This window comes from Chanodichthys erythropterus, chromosome 12 (genome assembly GCF_024489055.1).
Source record: "Chanodichthys erythropterus isolate Z2021 chromosome 12, ASM2448905v1, whole genome shotgun sequence".
Lineage (NCBI taxonomy): Eukaryota > Metazoa > Chordata > Actinopteri > Cypriniformes > Xenocyprididae > Chanodichthys > Chanodichthys erythropterus.
In genome coordinates, this window is record NC_090232.1 from 11,664,694 (window position 1) to 11,685,901 (window position 21,208).

General features: G+C 36.8%; 2 protein-coding genes across 5 annotated transcripts; one reads left to right on the forward strand and one right to left on the reverse strand.

Moving 5' to 3' along the window:
- Positions 1 to 244: 244 nt before the first annotated feature.
- Positions 245 to 5,966, forward strand: LOC137032909 (guanine nucleotide-binding protein subunit alpha-12). Its single transcript, XM_067404930.1, has 4 exons — positions 245 to 682; positions 3,424 to 3,624; positions 3,921 to 3,971; positions 5,410 to 5,966. Exons 1-4 carry the CDS (start codon positions 434 to 436, stop codon positions 5,953 to 5,955), a joined length of 1,047 nt encoding a protein of 348 aa, XP_067261031.1. The 5' UTR covers positions 245 to 433; the 3' UTR covers positions 5,956 to 5,966.
- Positions 5,967 to 6,184: 218 nt separating this feature from the next.
- On the reverse strand, positions 6,185 to 21,154 carry brat1 (BRCA1-associated ATM activator 1). 4 transcript variants are annotated; one of them, XM_067404927.1, is made up of 14 exons: positions 21,143 to 21,154; positions 20,768 to 20,938; positions 15,804 to 15,958; positions 13,325 to 13,472; positions 12,777 to 13,170; positions 11,371 to 11,490; positions 10,749 to 10,828; positions 10,565 to 10,668; positions 10,047 to 10,230; positions 9,138 to 9,211; positions 8,947 to 9,031; positions 8,600 to 8,698; positions 8,321 to 8,490; positions 6,185 to 6,913 (listed from the first exon to the last, which is right to left on the reverse strand). In XM_067404927.1, exons 2-14 carry the CDS (start codon positions 20,892 to 20,894, stop codon positions 6,185 to 6,187), a joined length of 2,469 nt encoding a protein of 822 aa, XP_067261028.1. In that variant the 5' UTR covers positions 20,895 to 20,938; positions 21,143 to 21,154. The 4 variants fall into 4 exon arrangements, with proteins under 4 accessions (XP_067261028.1, XP_067261029.1, XP_067261030.1 ...); XM_067404928.1 differs by lacking the exon at positions 21,143 to 21,154 and adding an exon at positions 21,092 to 21,138 and having other exon boundaries at positions 10,565 to 10,665; XM_067404929.1 differs by lacking the exon at positions 21,143 to 21,154 and adding an exon at positions 21,092 to 21,138 and having other exon boundaries at positions 10,047 to 10,095.
- Positions 21,155 to 21,208: the final 54 nt, after the last annotated feature.

The following is a 21,208-nucleotide window of genomic DNA, read 5'->3' on the forward strand; positions in this document are numbered from 1 at the left end:
CAGGGTTTTGGGATCCCAGACAAATAAAAGTTAGGTCTGCTCTTGTGATCCCAGTGATACCAGACTTTGCTACTGACACATTTAATCTGATTTAATTCTCAGACACCGAATATTTCATAACACCGGATACAAGCGGACCAAGCGCCACGCCTACCTGCTCTCTGATAGGCCTATTCAATTACGCACATCCCAGAGCCCTATATGGCTCTGGCACATCCTATTCCTTCATGAGAGTAATCTGAAAGTGAAAGTAGGCTACACAACGCTTGCACTGTTATTTTTCGCACTGTTATTTTTCGCTTAATAAATAGATCTTGTGGGTAAGTGCCGATTTTTCTGTTTTGTGAGTCCGAAAAGGCAGTTGACTGGTTTTTGAGTGTTTCGACTCCAAGGGAGGATCTCTATTTTTTACACACACAGGATTTTCAGAAACATGTCCAGAGCGCTACGAAATCTGAGTGAGTGCTTTCTGCCGGACAAATCCGGTGCGCGGAAGAGGAGCCGTGAGATTGATGCCATGCTGAAACGAGACTGGCGTTTGGGCGAATTGATCTTAGTGCTCGGCTCGGATAAGAGCGGAAAAACAACTTTCCTTAAACAAATGCGTCTTGTTAAGGGAGCAGAGTTCAACCATGAGGAGCGGCTTAAATTCAGAGAAGCAATTTACAACAACATTATACGGGTGGGTTATACCAATATAGAATATAGCCTATTGACTATAATGATCCAAGATGTTCATGTCTTTCTTTCTTCAGTCGAAAAGAAATTAAGGATTTTGATTAAAACATTCCAGGATTGTTCTCCTTATAGTGGACTGCAGTGGAGCCCAAACAGTTGAAGGTCAAAATTACAGTTTCAGTGCAGCTTCAAAACGTTCTACATGACCCCAGATGAGGAATAAGGGTCTTATCTAGAGAAACCATTGCTCATTTTCAAAAAAAAAGAAAAAAAAAAGTGCATCTTGAACTAGCTCTCTTCTTCTTCTCTCTTAGAATTCTGGCAGTGTAGACACTGCTAAGTACTGCCCTCAACAGGTCAAAGTTTCAACTAATTGTTATGTACTTGCACTAGAATATTGTATATGATAATTTAGTTCTAACGTTCGCTAAATGAGCGATGGTTTCTCAAGACCCTTATTTCTCGTCTGGGATCGCTGTAATCTGTAATTTTGACCTTCAGCCGTTTGGGCTCCATTGAAGTCCGCTACATGGAGAAAAATCCTGGAATGTTTTCATCAAAAACCTTCATTTCTTTTCGACTGAAGAAAGAAAGTTATGAACATCCTGGATGACATGGGTGAGTAAATTATCAGGAAATTTTAATGTGAAAGTTTGAAAGTGAACTAATCCTTTGGGACTTTGGTTATACGGATAGATCAGAGGACAGCTGTAAACAATTCTGCAGATTCAAAAACAATTGATTGTTTGATTCCATACATAAAGGTGTGTTGCACGGTTGTGACGAATAGAGGGTATGCATCGACGTCACTTTCCCGCCGAAAACGCTCTCCCTCAGCTAGACTGAGTGGCAAAAGAACCAGCTGCGTAACTGGATTAATAGGAGAAACGGCGAAAACGCGAGTAAAACTAACGAATTACCCTAAAGGTTGGACTCGAAAGTGTTTCTTACAACTTGTCAAATAAACCTAATCCTTGGATATTGACATGCAGCCAAGAGTCTTGTTTCCTGACATTTATATGTGCCCGATTTGACGCCAAGGAAATACATAAAGCAAATCTGCCTGTGAATATTTTATATAACTACAATATAGTTTAAATCTGCTTAATCACTTATATCAATGTTATATCGTCATATTGTCCAGCCCTAAAACTTTTATAGTATAGTTTTTGACAGTGTTGTTTATTTAAAAACACATATGCATAATATAAGATGGAAAATATTTAATTGATGAGTCGTCAACATAATTTATAACAATACAATATATAAGGTATGATTTTACCTCAAAATCCAACAATACGACACAAAATTATAACTGCAAATCCATGTTTCTCTGCTGGAGTCCAGCTGTTTCTGTGAATTGCAGTGATCAATTTGCTTCTTTTTCTGTTGCTTTCTCTAGTTTTTAAATATATACCTCAGATTTTGTGTCAAATCTATTTGTACAGTCAGCCGCAAAGCCGTTTTGAATGTGTTTTGTGTGTTTTTCGGGACATTCACGCTGAAAACCAATGCTGCTGCTCAGTCTTTTGCCACTCAGCGTGCGTGACCGCAGTCCTACGGTCGACGGTGACATCACGTGCATACTATAGACCCTTTTCACAGACTGTGATGACGCGTTGTAATGGTCATCAATATCGTAAATCCTGCAAAGTTATATATATATATTCCCTCTTACCATCATTTCTTACTGTATTCACGGAGACAAGAGAGTGTCACTATTGTCATTATTAAACACTTGCAGTCTGTATAATTCATAAACACAACTTCATTCTTTATAAATCTCTCCAACAGTGTGTAATGTTAGCTTTAGCCACGGAGCACTATCAAACTCATTCAGAATCAATGTAAACATCCAAATAAATAAGATACTTACGCGATTAGACATGCTGCATGGTGAATACTTTGTAAAGATCCATTTTGAAGGTTATATTAGCTGTGTGAACTTTGTTTATGCAGTGATAGAGTCGAGAGCTCGGGAGGGGGCGGAGAGCACGAGCAATTAAAGGGGCCGCAGCCTGAATCGGCGCATTTCTAATTATGCCTCAAAATAAGCAATTAAAAAAATTAGCTGCAACTTCACAGACACATTCAGGGGACACCTTAGACTTATATTACATCTTGTAAAAAAACGTTCGATGGCACCTTTTCACACATAAGTTGTGTGACAGATGTATCGCTTTTATTACATTTTTCCTTTTTATTAAAAATATTCACAAGTTGGCCAAATTGGTGCCCTAAGCAGAACTATATTGTTGTGCCCCCCAACCCCCTCCACAAATGCATTACCAAATTAGTTTTTTTGTTTGTTTGTTTTTTTGTTTTGTTTTTTATAAGTGAAACTTTAAAATGACTTAAAATACATAGGCTATATAATAAAAATGAGGCAGTAATACATGTTTCAATGAAAGTAACAAAAGCAAGTTATGTTTTTTTTTGTTTTTTACAACACTGTCAAAATACATAATGTAAACAATCAACTTACGTACATTATGTATTATATCAAATGCCTCCCCCAGGGAGTTACTGCCCTACACAACCTGCATACTCTGCGTATAGGGAGTGGAAGTACTGCGCCTGATATAAGTGACTTCCCAGCTAATATGGTACAGTTGGCAACCCTCAGTTGGTATATATCAAACCTTGGTATTACCATCTGAGTCATGGTACGGCTATGGCTGCAGAGATTGCATTATGATAAACTGAAAATCCTTTTTCTGACATGTCTCTCTGTTTGTTTCATAGGGTATGACAGTGTTGGTTGAAGAAAGAAAGAAACTGGGCATTCCTTGGCAAAACTCAGCCAATGAGATGCATGTGATGTTAACTGAGACGAGAATGAACTTTGAGCCTTGTGCATTTCAACCTTATGTTAGCGCTATTGATTCTCTCTGGAAGGATTCTGGGATTCAAGAAGCTCATCGCAGCAGGACCAACTTTGAGTTGGTAAGTGGCGGCTCTTTTTCATAAAACCAAAGCTACAGCAGATGAACGAATTTGTTTTGAATAATGACTTCCTTTTCGCACCCACTTTGAATATAGCTCTCAAGTCTTGTGAAGTGCTTTTGAAGCTTGACAGTAAATGGTCACTATATGCTTTCTTTTTATGAAAGACAACAAAGTAGATATTCTGCTTAATGTCATCATGTGCTCAATGAAAGAAAGATTAACCATACTGTTCCAATGAATGCCCATGGGGATGCCATAAAAATTACACACTCATCTTTTCTGTTTTTATGCAGTATGAATCAGTAAAGTACTACTTTGACAACATTCATCGTATTGGCCAACTGGTGAGTAGTTCACAAGTAATCATAAGTATTTGCTGAGGTGATGTGAAATGCTAGCACATATTTGGCTTAAGTAATCGGACATCTATTAATATTATTATTATTATTATTATTATTATTATTATTATTATTATTATTATTATTATTTACGGTCACATAGACCCTTTTCACAGTTTAAGGTTTGGACTGTTAAAGTTAACACCAGCAAGGTAAACTTCATTAGAGGTAAATGGGAGACCATAGCAAATATTATTTTCCTGTTTGTACCAAGAGCAAAAGAATAAATCCACTACTGTTTACATGACTTCCAAAAGAGGATATGAAAAGAGGTGGATTCTGGCACTCAGAAGAGAAATTTAAAGGGTTAGTTCACCCAAAAATGAAAACGATGTCATTAATTACACACCCTCATGTCGTTCCACACCCGTAAGAACTTTGTTCACCTTTGGAACACAAATTAAGATATTTTTGATAAGATCCGCTCAGTAAGGCCTGTATCGACAGCAATAACACTCCCTTTTTCAATGACCAGAAAGCTACAAAAAACATCTATAACAGCTCATGTGACTACAGTGGTTTAAACCTTAATATTATAAAGCTAATAGAATACTTTTTGTGTGCCAAAAATAACAAAATAGCAACTTTATTCAGCAATATCTAGTGATGGGTGATTTCAAAACACTGCTTCATGAAGCTTCAAAGCTTAACGAATCATTTGTTTCGAATCAGTGGTTCAGAGCGAATATCAAACTGCCAAAGTCAAGTTTCAAAACACTTAAAAGGTAACAAAGCCTCGTTTACTGAAAACATGGGATTTTGGCACTCTGAACCACTGATTCGAAACAAATGATTCGTTAAGCTTTGAAGCTTCATGAAGCAGTATTTTGAAATCGCCCAACACTAGATATTGTGGAACAAAGTCGCTATTTTGTTATTTTTGTATTCTCGTCACTTTATAAAATTAAGCTTGAACCACTGTAGTCACATGAACCGTTTTAAATATGTTTTTAGTAGCCTTCTGTGCATTGAAAAAGGGAGTGTTATTGCTGGCGATGCAGGCCTCACTGAGCCATTGGATTTTATCAATAATGTCTTAATTTGTGTTTTGAAGACAAGGTCTTGCGGGTGTAGAACGACATGAGGGTGAGTAATAAATGAAACAATTTTCATTTTTGGGTGAACTAACCCTTTAATCACTGTATTAGGAAACCCCTCACAGCACAACTTTTTTTTTTTAATTAAAGGCTGAGGTAAAATTAAGTATAGTTATATATGTTTATTAAATAAATAAATTAAAAAAAATTAAAAGTTGGCTACATTTCTTGATTCACATTCTGTGAAAAGTGTTTTTTCTGCATCTGACCAATAAAACGTCACATGATGCATATGGGAGCAAGTTTATTCTTTTCTTTTTTGACTGACACACTCTCTGTACTTGCAGAACTACGTGCCGAACAATCAGGACATTCTTTATACACACAAATACCGGAGCAAAGAAGAGGATTATATTGTTCTCCGTGATAGCCCTTTCCTTGTTACAGTATGCTGTTTGAGAGGGCCTTTTTCTCAGATATTTCCTATCATGTGTCCAATCTTCTATGTTATTGGATCCAGTGATTATGACCAAATTTCTGACAAGTACAACTCCCTGGTTCAGTCATTGGATATGTTTAAGACCCTCTACAATAAAAAGATGTTCCTCAACAACAACATCATCCTCTTCTTTAACAAAATGGACCTGCTGGCAGAAAAAGTACAGACTGCAGATATCCGGAAGCATTTTCCTGAGTTCCAAGGTGATCCTCACAGGCTGGAGGATGTACAGGAATTCTTGATTCAAAGTTTTAAAAAGAGGACAGGGAATTACAGCAGGCAGGTTTTCTATCACATGATCACTGCAGTGGACATAGAAAATTTTCGTGATGTGTTCAAGACTGTTGAAGACATAGTAATGTGCAGGAACCTCAAAGGATTTCCAATCCTGTAAGACAGGGTTTCCCAAAAGGAGGTTTATGAGTTGCTGAAAAGCTAATGTATCACAATATAGGACAAAAATAATCGCAAAAGTTGTGGAGCCCTATTTTTTTATTTTTTTCAAATAAAGTAAAAAAATAAAACATTACAAAAACACTATACAACAACATATTGAACAGACTATACATCATCCTTTATTAAGTGACCCTAAAAAAAGTCTCAAACTGTAACACAAAATATTCTCAATAGCAATCTACTGTATTCTCCTCACTCTGCTGGGCTGCTGAAAGAATGTCCTCCATTAATGATCGGGCCGAATTCACAACATGATCACTACTCAACTTCAACGTCCTCTGCATGTCATCTAGATCGAGTATGTGCAGTATCATAGGTAGGCTAATGTCTTTGATGCAGTGTAGATCACTGTCTGTTCTCTCATCAGATGCTGTTACTCCATTAGTCACACACACAGATCCTTTGGCCTGTTTGTTGAGGTATCTACTCTGCACCTCGTCCCCCCATCTGTTCCCATTTACATTTAAGACAAGAGCGTAATCAAAGTCTGTGCACTCAGATATAAGTGTTCTGAGTTTGAGCAAGAGCGCGCAGGCTTTCTCACACACTGGTCTGTCGCAGTCAAACAAGCAGTTAAACAGCAAGTCAAACAGCCCAAATTCTTTCAGTTTGCTCAAGGCCTGCGTCTTTTCAGAGGAACCAAAGTTCTGGACTGCGTACGGACAGCAGGTCAGTGTCTTCTCCATCAACACTTCTGCTAGCTCCAGTGTGTGCATTTTCACTTCCCAGTCGAAATCGTTGCCTCCCAGTGACAGGACGGAGCTCAGGGACGGGTGCACGGCTGTTACGAGGTGTGATCCTTTCAGCCATGATGTAAAGGCTTTGACCACTGCTCTACGTGGGAAGCCCTCTGTGTCCTGAGAGAGAATGGTCATCATCTGCTTCAAAGCTTCCTCCTAAAGTTCAACAATACATGAAGAACATGAGATTAGTCTGAGAAAGATAATGAAACAAGAATATCAACATGATGTCAAGAGTCAAGATTATTAAACATGTTTTCAAAAGATGTGGCTGTCTGCAGCATAATAAAAGCTCCACTGGTTTTCAGCTCCATCTTGCTTAATACTACAGTAATGTTAATGCTCATGAATATGATTTCAGCCTCGGATTCTTTTCTACCGACTGTAGACGTGAAGACAACACCTCCCATGATTCCGCGAAATCAAGGTGCCAACAAGCTATGCCTTTGTTTTGAATAAGCGACCTCTAATGGTTAAAATTACATATTGTGCCTTTAAAATGAACAATGAGCTATAATTGCACCACTTGACAAGTACACTGAGGTCAGAATGGCCTTCTTCACACTTGTGGGCCAAAACTCATTTTTAGATACATTTGAGTGAAACACGTTTGGTTTTTGTGGTCCAAACTACTGCTTCTCAGCTCACAATTCACTGTTTTTTTTTGTTTTTGTTTTTTACAATTGTTTATCATGTTTCATTGTACAGCACCATTTTTAATTCTTTTGATGAAAATATACTTTACATATATATTACTTATCTATATAGTACATAAACTATATACTGATTATGACAGGATCATATGAAACACACATATTCTTTTGACATTTTTACTCTTCAAAAACAGTTGTATTGTATTTTGCAGTGTTATTTTCCGTAAATTTAAAAAAACATTTAAACAATAATACATTTTGTTGGTGAGATTGCATTTACCTTTGAGCAACGAAGATGAATTTTCCATTAAAATGCCTATAGCATGCTCATTTACAAGTTTATTACTTGAATTTTGGGGTCTGACAGAAAACATTTACATGAAGTACAAAAAACACATTTTTCTTATACTGTACATAAATACTGTATTTTTTCACGCTCTGCCTGGAATGCTCCGTTTTAGTTCCTGTCTCTTTAAAGCCCGCCTCAGTCTGTAGTGATTGGTCAGCCGGTTAAAGCATGTGTTGGAAATGTAACATTTACTATTATCAGGTTTCAGCTCTAGGGCTTCATGAGCAGCTGTAAACAGTATTATATCTATGGTAACTATGGCATTTGTATTGGAAGTCCATACAATTCTTTTTTTGCCCTTGCAGCAGTACTTTTAAATGAAGAGCAGTCATCTGTGCTTTGCCTACAAACCTACAATAAAGAGACCTACACGTCGCTGGTTATTTTGTTCTCTTGCTTTCTTTTATGACAACAACAGCTTTGAAAATGTGGGATTGAGGGAACAGGTCCTACATTGATCAGAAACAAGCAATTTCATCACTTGCTAAGAAAATAATGCAGGACCATCCTAAAGATCATATTTGAAAAACTGGAATTGTAAGATATGAGTAATTGTCTCACCAGCAGGTTGCTGTTGCTCACAAGCACCGTCTCTTGGAAAGAAGAGGTAACTGCCTCCCCGACGGCAGCCACGGCACTAGCTCTTACATAGCCTTCTGCATCTGCCAGTGAAGAGAGAAGAACAGAGACCATCCCGCTGGTGTGGAGAGCTTCAATGAAACCAATGTTACCTGGGAGAAAGAGACAAAAAGTACAATTACATTGAAAAATATCTCTAAAATACTCTGCAGAGCAATAGATGAAATAGTAAAAGCATAATGATAAATATGCTTGTGGTACCGTTGAGGGCAACAGTCAGCTGTGTGATGAACTCTAGTGTGGAGTCTCTCACTTCCCATCGCAAATCACACGTCCGTTTCTCCAATACAGGAAAGAGGTCTGCAGAATACATATGCTTACTTTGTGACCATATAATGTGAAAATATTCACAATATATATATACTTCAAAAAGAATTCTTCATTTTTCAACATTGTTCAAAAAAATCTTCCTCTGTGTTCAGCAGAAGACAGAAAGTCATACAAGTTTGGAACAACATGAGGGAGAGTAAATGATGACATAATTTTCATGTGGTTGGACTATCAATCTGAATGATACAAATTAAAAATGAGGCTGACATCCTCCTCACCATGACTGATAAAGTGCAGGAGATCAGGGAAAGGCGAACACACAGTAATCCACCTCACAGTGGCCTGATATGTTTTCTTCAAGACCTTGGAAATCACAGTAGGTTCAAGTAAATAAGGAGCTTTAACAACTGATCTGCTTTGAAGGCAAAACTCTAATATTAGTAAGATATAAGGAAGTGTGCATACTTACTGTAGCATGGGAATCTGGACTCTGTAGATAGTCCAAGAGGACACTAAATATGTCCTTCCTTAAATCCACATTTTCTATATGTAGAAAGATTAATCAGATATTACAGCCAATCCAATACTAATTCAATACCAATCACTTTCAAGGTCAATGATGCCAAAATAAGGGCAGCCAGTAGGCTTTGGACTTTTTTTTTACTACTAACTAATACACATTCATAATAGTCCAGGTCAAATTAAAAGGATAGTTCTGCTAGCAAATAGCATCTGCCAAGTAACTTTAAAACTATAAATACTTTGCTCTCCACCAAGCTGTGATCAGGTTGTTTCATGTATCTACTTGTATATTTCATGTGCACTGCTGTTCAAAAGTTTGCGATCAATAAGGTATATATATATACATACATACATATAAATAGATAGCCTTTTATAATTTTTTATAAATTCATTTTTACTCAGCAAAGATTTATTAAATTGACTGAGTGTGACTGTAAAGACTTTTACATTGTCAAACATTTCAAATATGCTATTATTTTTAACATTCTAATCATCAAAATATCCTGAAATGTATTAAGGTGTCCACAAAAAATATAAAATATTAAGCAAAAAATTATTGCTGAAAATTCAGTTTTGCCATCAGAGGAATAAATTACATTTAAACTGTAGTAATATTTCACAATATTACTATATTTGTGATCATATAAATGCAGCCTTGGTGAGCATAAGAGAAAAAAAAATGCCATTTAAAAAAATCTCACCTTTAAATCTTTTCAACAGTAGTGTAATTATGCATAAATATTGTGTATATTGATAAGGTTATCTTTGGTAATTAATTACTGTATGTTTTACTCATCCCTGTCATATCAATATCAACATAAGGTGAAACTAAAATTCTGTCTGAAGGATTCTTTACCTTCATACATGCTGAGAGCACCTAATGTATCCAGGCCACACCTCTGAACCTTGCAGCAGCCAATCAGATGAGTGGAGGTATTAATATATAACAAAGAGGAGGGACAATTCCCAAAGCAAATCCTCAGAAGCAACACCACAGAGCAGGTGACCGAGTGAATGGAAATGCCATCAAACTGGTATTTCTAACAAAAGAAAGGGACAAATTTCACTGTGTAATATAAATACATAAAAAAAAAAAATCCAGGAAGATAGAACATGTTTTTGCTTTCAAAAAAGCAAGAGACCGCACAATAGATTTTAACTGCAGAGAGAAAGAGAGCTGCGTTTAGAGATACAGTACATCCTGAACCTAAAGTTTGAACTTGACACAATCTCTCTTGACACAACGGTCAAAGACATCCATCTAGTGCATGTTTACATAAAAAACAATTAAAAAGCAGCACAGTGGGAAAAAAGACAGCTTCTGTGTGAACCGGCTCTAAGAAAGTCTTTAGAGTGAAGCAAAAGTCTACTTACAGTGTATGCCAGCTCTGCTAGACTGGATAAACTTTGCATGAGGAGGGAAATACATGAGGCTTTCTGGGATAGCTGCTCCTTTAGGACTAAATTCATCTTTTCTGCTGGAGATATGAAGACTTCCGTAAGTACAACTGCATGATTTTTATAATATAAAAGGCATAATTCTGTGAATGTGTGATACCAGTGTCTTGAGACTGGGCTGACACACACTGCAGGGGGAGCAAGATGATATCAATGGCCTTCCTCTTTAAAACCTCAGGACTAAAGTATACACAGAGAGAGAAACAAAGAGAAATTACACAACATATAACTGACTGCTATTTGAAATGTGTGTATGTTGCATAGGGGTGGACGATATGACCAAAATCTTTTTATATGTAATTTTGTATCACGTTAACTAATTAAATCTAAGTATTATTCAGGTAACAATACTAAAGAAATACTAAAGTCATAAAATGTAAAAATACAACTCTACTTAGTCTTCACAGCAAGATGGACATTCTTTGACATAACCTTGTGGGTATCTGACAGTTTAATCACAGTAAGTCTTGAAAGAGAACCCAGTTCAGTATCCACATGCTATATGAAAGACGGCTTTCTCTGATTGCTCAGAAAACCGCCAGAAAACCCAAGGCTTGAAAGAGCATGCCAATAATAAACTTTCAAGATGGCGCAGAACTGTAATGTCACGTGAACGTAACAGAGATGATAATCTCAAATTTTTACTGGTTTATCATGTCGACCAGTATATCGCCCACCCCTAATGGTGCACTATGTATATGTGAAAAGTCTTCGGTAGTCACCATTTCTCCAGCTTTATGATTAGTGCAGCACACTGAAAACTCTCCTTTTTGTTTCCAGAACCCAACATGGCTTCCAATAATTTCTCCACTTTATACTCTGATTTTCCGAGCAGAGGCGTCCTGTAACAGACAATAAACAATTCTCTGCATCCTTGCATTACACTGAATACATTTTTAAGGGAAGACAATAAAACAATATTTACTTTCCATAATGAGTAACTGAAATAAACTATAGTAATACTGTATAATATAATATAATATAATATAATATAATATAATATAATATAATATAATATAATATAATATAATATAATATAATATAATATAATATAATATAATATAATATAATAATGTTTTAATTTATTTTTGCATTAAAAAAAAGCTTTTAAATTATATCAATTTAAAGGATTAGTTCACTTTAAAATGAAAATTACCCCAAGCTTTACTCACCCTCAAGCCATCCTAGGTGAATGTGACTTTCTTCTTTCTGATGAACACAATCGGAGTTATATTAATAAATATCCTGATGCATCCAATCTTTGTAATGGCAGTGAATGGGACCAACGAACTATGAAGCTGAAGAAAGTGCTTCCATCAAAAGCAAAACATACTCCACATGGTGCCGGGGGGTAATAAAGGCCTTATGAAGTGAAGAGATGCATTTGTATAAGAAAAATATCCATATTTAACAAGTTATAAAGTAAAATATCTAGCCAGAACACCTTCCGTATTCCACTTAGGAAGAAAGCGTAACCGAGTGAAACTAATGAAGCTTTTTTTCGTAAATTGAATAGAGAAGGAGTAGGACGTAGCGTAAGCGTTTTGAATTGCGAGAGGCATTACAGTTTCTTCGTAAGTTGAATACGAAAGGCAGTCTGGCGGAAGCTAGATATTTTACATTATAACTTGTTAAATATGGATATTTTTCTTACACAAATGCATCGCTTCAGGAGGCCCCCTGGTGTATGTTTATGATGGGTGGAGGCACTTTCTTGAGCTTTTATACTCGTTGGTCCCATTCACTGCCATTATAAAGCTTGGATGCATCAGGCTATTTATTAATATATCTCTGATTGTGTTCATCAGAAAGAAGAGAGTCTAGGATGAGTCTAGCACCTAGGATGGCTTGAGAGTGAGTAAAGCTTGGGGTAATTTTCATTTGAAAGTGAACTAATCCTTTAACCATAAATAATCAGGAATCAGGATTAATTAAATGTAACCCCAATGAAATATGTAAGGGATAATGTTATGCCATTATCATGGAATAAACCTAGATGTACAGCAGAATTACAGACTTTTATTAGCATTAACATTTATATGTTATTATAATACGTTTTTGGTAATACAAATATTTAAACTCAAATTAATAGATGAATAAAATGTAAGAAATGTCCTATTCAATTCACCTCACAGCAGCTTGGAGAACAGACATTAGAGGCTGAGTCAATGATTCAGACCCCGTGTTGATCAAGACTTCCAGAGGTACTAGCACATCTTTCCATAGCATGCTTTTGATAGGCTCTCCACACTGAGAGGTAACCGATGACAGAAGCCTTAAGCCCTGGAGGACCCGAGGATGATCATCTGAGCTCAACGCCTCAACCTCGCCATTCATAATCTCTGAGGAGACCGAGACCCAATCAGGGCTCAAAGATGATTCACTTGATCCCACAGCATTTCCGCCGTTGGTCATGTTTGATGATGTGAGGAAGTTTAGGATGTGCACTAAAAGCTGATTAGCCAAACAGGCAACAAACAGACTCCTGTCGTTCTGCAGCTGGAGAATTACTTTGATGAGTCCTGTGGATAGTATGGAATATCAGACTTAAATCTTGAAAATCTTTTTTCTTTTTTTTCATTGTTTCATCTGAACCTAAACATCAACTAACAGGCAACAATCTAGAATCAACATAATTCTGAATAATTTTGGATGATAGGTGATGACAATTCTCACCCTTTTGACAGATGAAATCCAGAGCTTGCCGGTGTTTCAGCATATTCAACAGTCCTTGCATCCAGCCACTGCGAACTGAGGCATCCTCCCAAAGATCACACACACACCAGGCTTCCCGATCAAACACACGCACCAAAAGACCTCCCTCCTTATTCCCAAAAACAGAGAACATAAAAACAGGTTGTAACTGGAAAACACTGCAAGAATACCATAGTAATTTTTGGTGTTAGTCCTACACCAGTGGGTCATCTGCAAACTTCCAAGGGGGGTAAAAGATGACTTAAAATGATTTAAATAGAACAAAAAAACAACCATTAAAATAAACTAAAACATAAAAATAATGTAAACTGAGATCACATTTCTTAAATAAAAATGCATTTGTTGAGGGAATGAATGAAGAACCAGAGTCTTGGAAAACCTGTATATACAGTGTCCTCCACAAATATTGGCACCCTTAGTAAATATGAGCAAAGGCAGCTGTGAAAAAAAATCTGCATTGTTTATCTTTTTGATCTTTCATTCAAAAAATTAAAAACAATTCTAACCTTTCATTGAAGGAAAATAATTGAAAATGGGGGAAAAGCTCATTATGAAATAAATGTTTTTCTCCAATACATGTTTGCCAAAATTATTGGCCTCCCTAGAAATTCTCTAAAATATCTCAAGTATATTCCCATTTACATTTTTTAGCACACCAGGGTGACTAGGAGCATGAAATTGTGCAGCCATGACTCCCTGTTCCACAGGAGTACAAATATGTGTATGTCCAAATCCCCTTAATCATTCATCACAATGAGAAAAAACAAATAATATAGTTCTGATGTGCAGCAAAAGATCGTTGAGCTTCACAAAATAGAAAATGGGTATAACAAAAAAGCTTACGCACTGAAAATCCCCATGTCCACTATCAGAGCAATAATTAAGAAGTTTCAATCAACTAAAGATGTTACAAATCTGCCTGGAAGAGGAGGAAAGTTTGAGTGGCCAAAGACTCTTCAAGGGTCACAGCTGGAGAATTGCAGAAATTAGTTGAGTCTTGAGTCTCAGAAAGCCTAAAAAAATTACCAAACAGCAACTACATTCCCACAAGATATTCGGGAGGGTTTCAAGAAAAATCATTCTTTGCAAATCCAAAAACAAACTCCAGCATATTCAGTTGTCAGACAAGACTGGAAGTTCAAATGGGAGTGGCTTCTTTGGTCAGATGAAACTAAAAAAGAGCTTTTTGCAGCAAACCCACCAGATGGGTTTGGTGCACACATGGATAAAAAGTGCCCCATGTCCACGGTTAAATATACTGCTGGATCTTTAATGCTGTGAGCCTATTTTTCTGCTGGAGGTCCTGGACATCTTGTTCAGATACATGGCATCATGGACTCTATCAAATACTAACAGATACAAAATCAAAACCTGACCACTTCTGCTAGAAATCCAATAATGGGCAGTGGTTGGATCTTCCATCAGAACAATGATCCAAAACAAACATGAAAACCAACACAAAAATGTGTCTCTGAGCACAAAATGAAGCTTCTGCCATGGCCATCCCAGTTCCCTGACCTGAACCCTAAAGAAAATGAGTGGAGTGAACTGAAGAGAAGAAGCACCAACATGGCGCTGGGAATCTGAAGGATCTGGAGAGATTCTGCATGAAGGAATGATCTCTGATCTCTCCTCAGGTGTTCTCCAAACTCATCAGGCATTATAGAAGAAGACTCAGAGCTGTTATCTTGGGAAAAGGACATTGCAATAATTGGGTGCCAATAACTGTGGCCAACATGAACTAGAGAAAAACATTTATTTCATAATGAGCTTTTCCACCCATTTTCAATTCTTTTCCTTCAATGAAAGGTTAGAATTTTGGGAATTTTTTGAATGAAAGATCAAATAGATAAACAATGCAGATTTATTTTCACAGCCGCCTTTGCTCATATTTACTAAGGGTGCCAATATTTGTGGAGGACACTGTATATGGGAATTTTAAAAGTGTGATATTTAGACCAGGATGTAAATTAATAAAATCCTAAAATGGCATGGCCATTTATTATAGTGAATAAACATTTTTCTAGTTATGTTGAGCTTTAAAATATTTTATTGGGTAGAAATTGCTATTTGTGAGTAAAAAACAGTATTTTAAAAACTGTAATCACAAATAATGAGAAAAGTCATTTAAATTAATTGGTGTAAAAGTGTAACTCTGAAAAATTTATTTATTTGAATTATTATTTTACTGAAATATTTTTATATATTGCCAATCCTGTATTCTGTAAATTTCTGTATTTCTAAATTCTAATTTCTGTAAATAAAGCATCTTTTGAAAACACTAAAAACAAGCATCATCCAGAAATATTTAGGGTGGCCTTCACATATTGTCTAAAATATTTGAGTCAGAAATGTTGATAACGAAACCACTGTCCTAGACATCACTGTAAGCAAGTAATCTGTCACAGATATTGTGACAGTATAGTGGAAACTGCCTCACCTCAAGCAAGTGGAAACCCTGCTTGGTGCCAGCCAAAAGTCCAGTGAGTTTGAGGGTGAAAGACAGGATAGCAGGATCTGTAGTTTTAGACTCACAAACACTGGAAATGAACTCCTTGAGGCACGGCTGATGCTGCAAAAGCACCTGTTCATCACCTGAGGAAACACGTAGTAATCACTGTCAGACAGTATGTGCAGTAGATATATACAAGCGCTTGCGTGTGCGCATCAGGTGTATATGTATAAAAGCTGTCAAAAATATAGTGTTAATTTCTGCGATTAATATTTTCAGTTTAACACAGCATCTGTTTTTTTCCCCTTCCTGACATCCTTTGACTAGCCTTACAGTATATAAACACACTATCCGGGTTACACACACCAGTTCCTTTAAGCGAGAGAGAGCGGCTGACTGAGGATGGTTCGCATGTGGCATCAAAAGCTCACATTATCACACTTCCCTTAGGGAGGACGATGGGAATGTGCATGATATGCGAGACCCAAAGGACGCTTACATGTTTCAAGCTCCATCTGGCAGCTTGTTTTTGATAATCCTGTCAGTAACGTGCTTGTCTCAATAATTAAAACGCGCAGGTGTAAGTGCAAAAAAATGTGTAAATACTAGCGCTACTGAAGTATTGAGAGGATCGATCCTCACAAAGATATAGATACCAAATGTTTTACCTAGTAATTTTCTTATTGTAAAATTAATGCACAAAATAAACTTAGTCTGGAAAAATTAACTGATAGCTTTTACTAAAACAGAGAGAGTTAATATTGACAGCGATTCTACCAGGATTTGTGAAGACGGTTTCAAGTTCAATAAAATTTAATAGTCTTTTTTAAGCCTATTAAATGTAAAAAAAAAAATGGATTTCAATTATACTGTAATGTTAAATGGCTGCAATTTGGCTACTCATTTCATCCCCAGAAATTGAAACAAACATCAGTTACAGTATTTATATCAATGATACTGACCTTCATTCATAGTAGGTAGTAAAAAGATGCCATTAAAGGTGCAATATGTAAGATTTCTGTCCGCTAGAGGTCGCTAGAGGCCTATTCAAAACAAAGGTGTAGCTTGATGACGGTAAGTTTGAGCGCAGAATCTTGGGACATGTGGTCTCCATCTCAACGGCCAGGGGAAAAGAATTGGGATAGGACTCGGGAAGAAATCATGTTCATGTATGTGATTATTAATGTTACTGTAATATGAAGCAGAGCAGGACCGAGTGTTGTGGGAGCTGATCGAGGCCGCTGGAGCAATTGCGCAACAGAGCAGAGAAACTTTTATTATGACACAGTCGCCAGAGCCGCTTCCGCTTTTCTGGTCACTGGTCAGTATGAGGTAACACAGCTCTGTTTATCATATTAGATACTTTTGAGTGTGTTGAAAATGTTATAACGTTACTCTGTGCATTACTCTGCAGTAAGATAGATCGATTTTACAATATCATATTAAATGCGGGATGGCTCGTGTTGATAAATGGCAATTAAATTTAAAACGTATTGTATGATGGAGAAAACGCTGCATTACGGTTACTAAAAATAAAGCTGCATCTGATTATGCTATGTTATCTACTTGACAAAATAGTGTTTTTCTCTGAGGCATGGTAAAGCATAGCCTGGTAATACCAGACTCTGCTACTTCACTTTGCTTCGTAGACAGAGTCTGGAATGGCATAATAGAGAAGTGTTTTCTCTCTCGCTAGGGGGCGCTTGTCTGAAGTTTAAAATCATTGGTTACCCGTAAGCCAATCAGATACGTTTAGTTATGACGTATGTTATGCGCCTGTACAGCCGCATCGAAGCACAGACATCATGCATCGAACTCAAATCTATGATTGAACTTCCACTGTAAACCTGTTGTAAACACATGATGATGCGTTTATCAAACACTCTTCTTGTTCTGGCTTCAGTTTGAAAAAGAGTTGAATGTTCTCCATAACAGGAATTGCATCCCGTGTCTCGTTTCCCATTTCCGCTGTCGTTGCGGTTTTCGATTTCTCTAACCTACAATGTAAAACTCGGCGCTTAGCGTCTACGTCACGGCTCTCAGCCCGCCCTCTGTTCGTTGATTGGCCCGGCTGTTTCCAGACCGGTGGCAAACAGAAAGCTCTGACGCTGTATCAGACTGAGTACAGAAACGAAATGAAATTGAGCGGAAGTAGGAAGTCTGACGTAGTCAGGCTAGGTAAAGCATGGTACTTGCAAAAAAAAATAAAATAATCAAGAAAATTAGATTTAAACAATAAGACTAAATGTGTTGAGCTGTTTAACAATAATTAGTTTTCTGTCTATAAATATATCAAAACAGTTGTTCCCTTGTCTATTAAAACATGTAATATATTAAAGCGTCTTTGGTGTTTCCATGGTTTTTACAAAATAAAACCGGAAACCAAGGGTAACGCAGGTATGACGCCATTGACAGGCGACTACTCACACGTCCCGGAGCCTTGGTTAAAATTGCAATTTTCTCACAATGTATAAATAGTTGGAAACATTTGGGATGTTGTAAGTACTCAAGTGAACAAAATATATAACACTGGCATAGTGGATATTTTACTTCAAAAATCTTACATATTGCACCTTTAAACAAATATTTAGAATATACCATCTTTGTTGTTTTATTATTAATTTGGAGAGTCAATGTGAAAATATGTATCAAATATAAAAAAGATATTTGTAATGTAAGGTGCAAAAAAATTGAAAAAAAAAATGAAAAATGTGTGATAAATTAGCTTTTTTACTTGATTAACAGCACTAATATGTATATGTCTGTACCGGGTGTGTCTCATACGTCCTGAAAAGTGAAGCCGCGGGCTCTTTGATCGCCCCCTGGTGGCTGGATGCTGTACAAGTTATAAACCCGCCCTCTCAATGCAAACTAATGGCACTTGTCAAAATAACAAAAAATTAATTACACATACAAAAAAAAATTCCGAAAGATGGTTTTGGTCATTTAAGGTAGTTGTTATCATGCTGATATATATTCAATAGTTCATTTTTGTGATCAGATTGATTTTTGCAAGCAATTTGGTGCTATAGAAACGGGGCGTATCGTCACGATTTACAGTTGATTGACAGCTTCTCTGAGGACTGTCGGAGCTTTGAGGGGAGATTGAAGATGAATAAATAACTATTATTTTTCGATTTCTGTGTTATTTCTCACTAACAAAAGTTGTTGTTCAGCTGTAAACTGTACTAACCGACCTACAGATTTGACGGATAACTGAGTTTTTTTCGGTCACGTTAAATGTGGGCTTTATAAGCTAAATGTTATTAGCCAAGATAACACGGCTAATGTTAGCCATGACGGAAAAAGCAGGTGATCATAATCTGGCAGTTACTAATTATCTTTATGGGTATAAAATAATAATTATCAGGACAAAACTAATCCTACTCTAGTTAATTAAGGAGCACTGTCTAACGTTACAGCAATCGATCTGCTGTAGAGTTAGTTCAACTTTACAGAGGTTTCAAAAATATTATTGCTCTAGAAACAGAATATTTTTTCACAAGTATAATTTTAATTTGTGTATAATTTATTTATTTAAAATACATCAATTACGATATGTTGTTTTGACCTAGTTATGAGTAATTTAGTTTAAAACTGAACAATGTGCATTAATAAACATTCAAATAAATCTAAATTCCTTATTGCCAGATGTAATTAGCATTGTTTAAGCCAGATGAAAAAGGGAGGAGGAAAAGAAAAATATAATAAACAATAGATAATAAAACAAATAGGTGATCTGATCTTGGTGACGCAGACGTCTGGGCGGAAGTTTGATACCGCGACTCCGCCTCCGCCTCCTGGTTTCACTGACGAGTCTTTCTGCGCATGCCCAGGTTCCAACATGTCAACGCCCATCATCGTCCGTTTTACCTTCAGTTCATTACAATGGAAGGAAGCGGCGTCGCGTCGTCCATCTTTTTTTACAGTCTATGGTCTGTACACTGCATTCCAAATTATTATGCAAGTGACATATCAGGAAGATTTCAGTACAATACACATTCAGATTTTTGTTTTTCTAAGAAAATGTTTGTTTATTTATCCATGTCTAAAGCCGGGCGCACATTTAACGACTAGCTAAAACATTCTAAGACTGAGCTCAACATACAAGCGATTGTTTCCTGCGACTGAAGCAGATTTATATACTTACACATGGAATTTGAACACCGACTGTAATCGCAGACTGAACGCAACTGGCTCTGACTGGACGCGTTTGAGCGCGATCAGTCATAAGTATCAATTTACATTCATAATCGGCCTTACAATCATTAAGTGTGTGCACGGCTTTAGAAAACTGCTATCAATCTCAGACAAAATAATTTGCCAAGTCTATGGAAACCCTACTTAGAGATTGTTCCACATTTTTAAGCAAGTCACAGTTCTCATGCAATATGGGGAGGAAGAAAGATCTTTCTGAAGATGAAAAGCATGAAATGGTGCAATGTTGTGCAAAAGGCATGAAAACAACTAATATTGTGTGAAAACTGAATGGAGATTATCAAATTATCATAAGATTTGTGAGTGATTTAGAGCACAGCAGAACTCAGTCAGATAAAGGTTTAATAATGCAAGTTCCTGTCAAAAAATGTATTGTATAAAAACAGGTATTGCTGGCATTGCCATTAATCAAACCTCACAAAGAGAAACATTTACAGTGGTGCAATGTTGTGCAAAAGGCATGAAAACAACTAGATAGACAGACAGACAGACAGACAGATAGATAGATAGATAGATAGATAGATAGATAGATAGATAGATAGATAGATAGATAGATAGATAGATAGATAGATAGATAGATAGATAGATAGATAGATATGTAATGTGTAAACTCTGAAGTAAAATAATTGAATTTCCCTCAAACACTACAAGCACAGACATACAATATATTACTCTACCAAATCTTGGTCTCAACTAGTCACAAATCTGTATCAATTTGTTTTCAGGTTACTCACTTTGGTTGTGCAGCTCTTTGAACCAATCAAGGAGCTTCTCTAACGAGGTGTCGTCAGGTGGAGACTGCTTCGGGTCGGCCAGTACCAGACAGACCGCTGGTAGCAAAGTTAAGCAGTCACTGTCCATGGTATCCAAGTCCCTGAGTCACCAGCACATAGGATCAAATCGAACTGCAAGTGGCAACAAAAAGTTAGTTACCTTGATAACATCACAACAGCGTACGCAAATATGGAGAAATGATTCAAATGAATGCAACAAGACATTCAAAAGCAAGTGGGGAAAACAACTATACACTCTAAACGTAACAACACTGAATAAAACACCTTTTCAGTCGCATTTAAAACAGCCTGCTGTCAAAAGTTGCCTGCACTTACTTTTGCTCCGTACGGCGTGCAGGAAAGGACATAAAAAAACTACATGTAGAGCGTCGAAGCTTCCAG

What these genes read in the sequence shown, in the direction of transcription:
- brat1 (XM_067404927.1), bottom strand. Translation starts at nt 20,894, where the DNA reads ATGGACAGTGACTGCTTAACTTTGCTACCAGCGGTCTGTCTGGTACTG. An exon ending in AGCCCAGTCTCAAGACACTG is followed by an intron (nt 10,669 to 10,748) that starts GTATCACACATT and finishes TCATATCTCCAG; the next exon opens with CAGAAAAGATGAATTTAGTC. An exon ending in CCTGCACTTTATCAGTCATG is followed by an intron (nt 8,699 to 8,946) that starts GTGAGGAGGATG and finishes TGTATTCTGCAG; the next exon opens with ACCTCTTTCCTGTATTGGAG.
- LOC137032909 (XM_067404930.1), top strand. Translation starts at nt 434, where the DNA reads ATGTCCAGAGCGCTACGAAATCTGAGTGAGTGCTTTCTGCCGGACAAA. An exon ending in TTTACAACAACATTATACGG is followed by an intron (nt 683 to 3,423) that starts GTGGGTTATACC and finishes TTTGTTTCATAG; the next exon opens with GGTATGACAGTGTTGGTTGA. An exon ending in TTCATCGTATTGGCCAACTG is followed by an intron (nt 3,972 to 5,409) that starts GTGAGTAGTTCA and finishes CTGTACTTGCAG; the next exon opens with AACTACGTGCCGAACAATCA.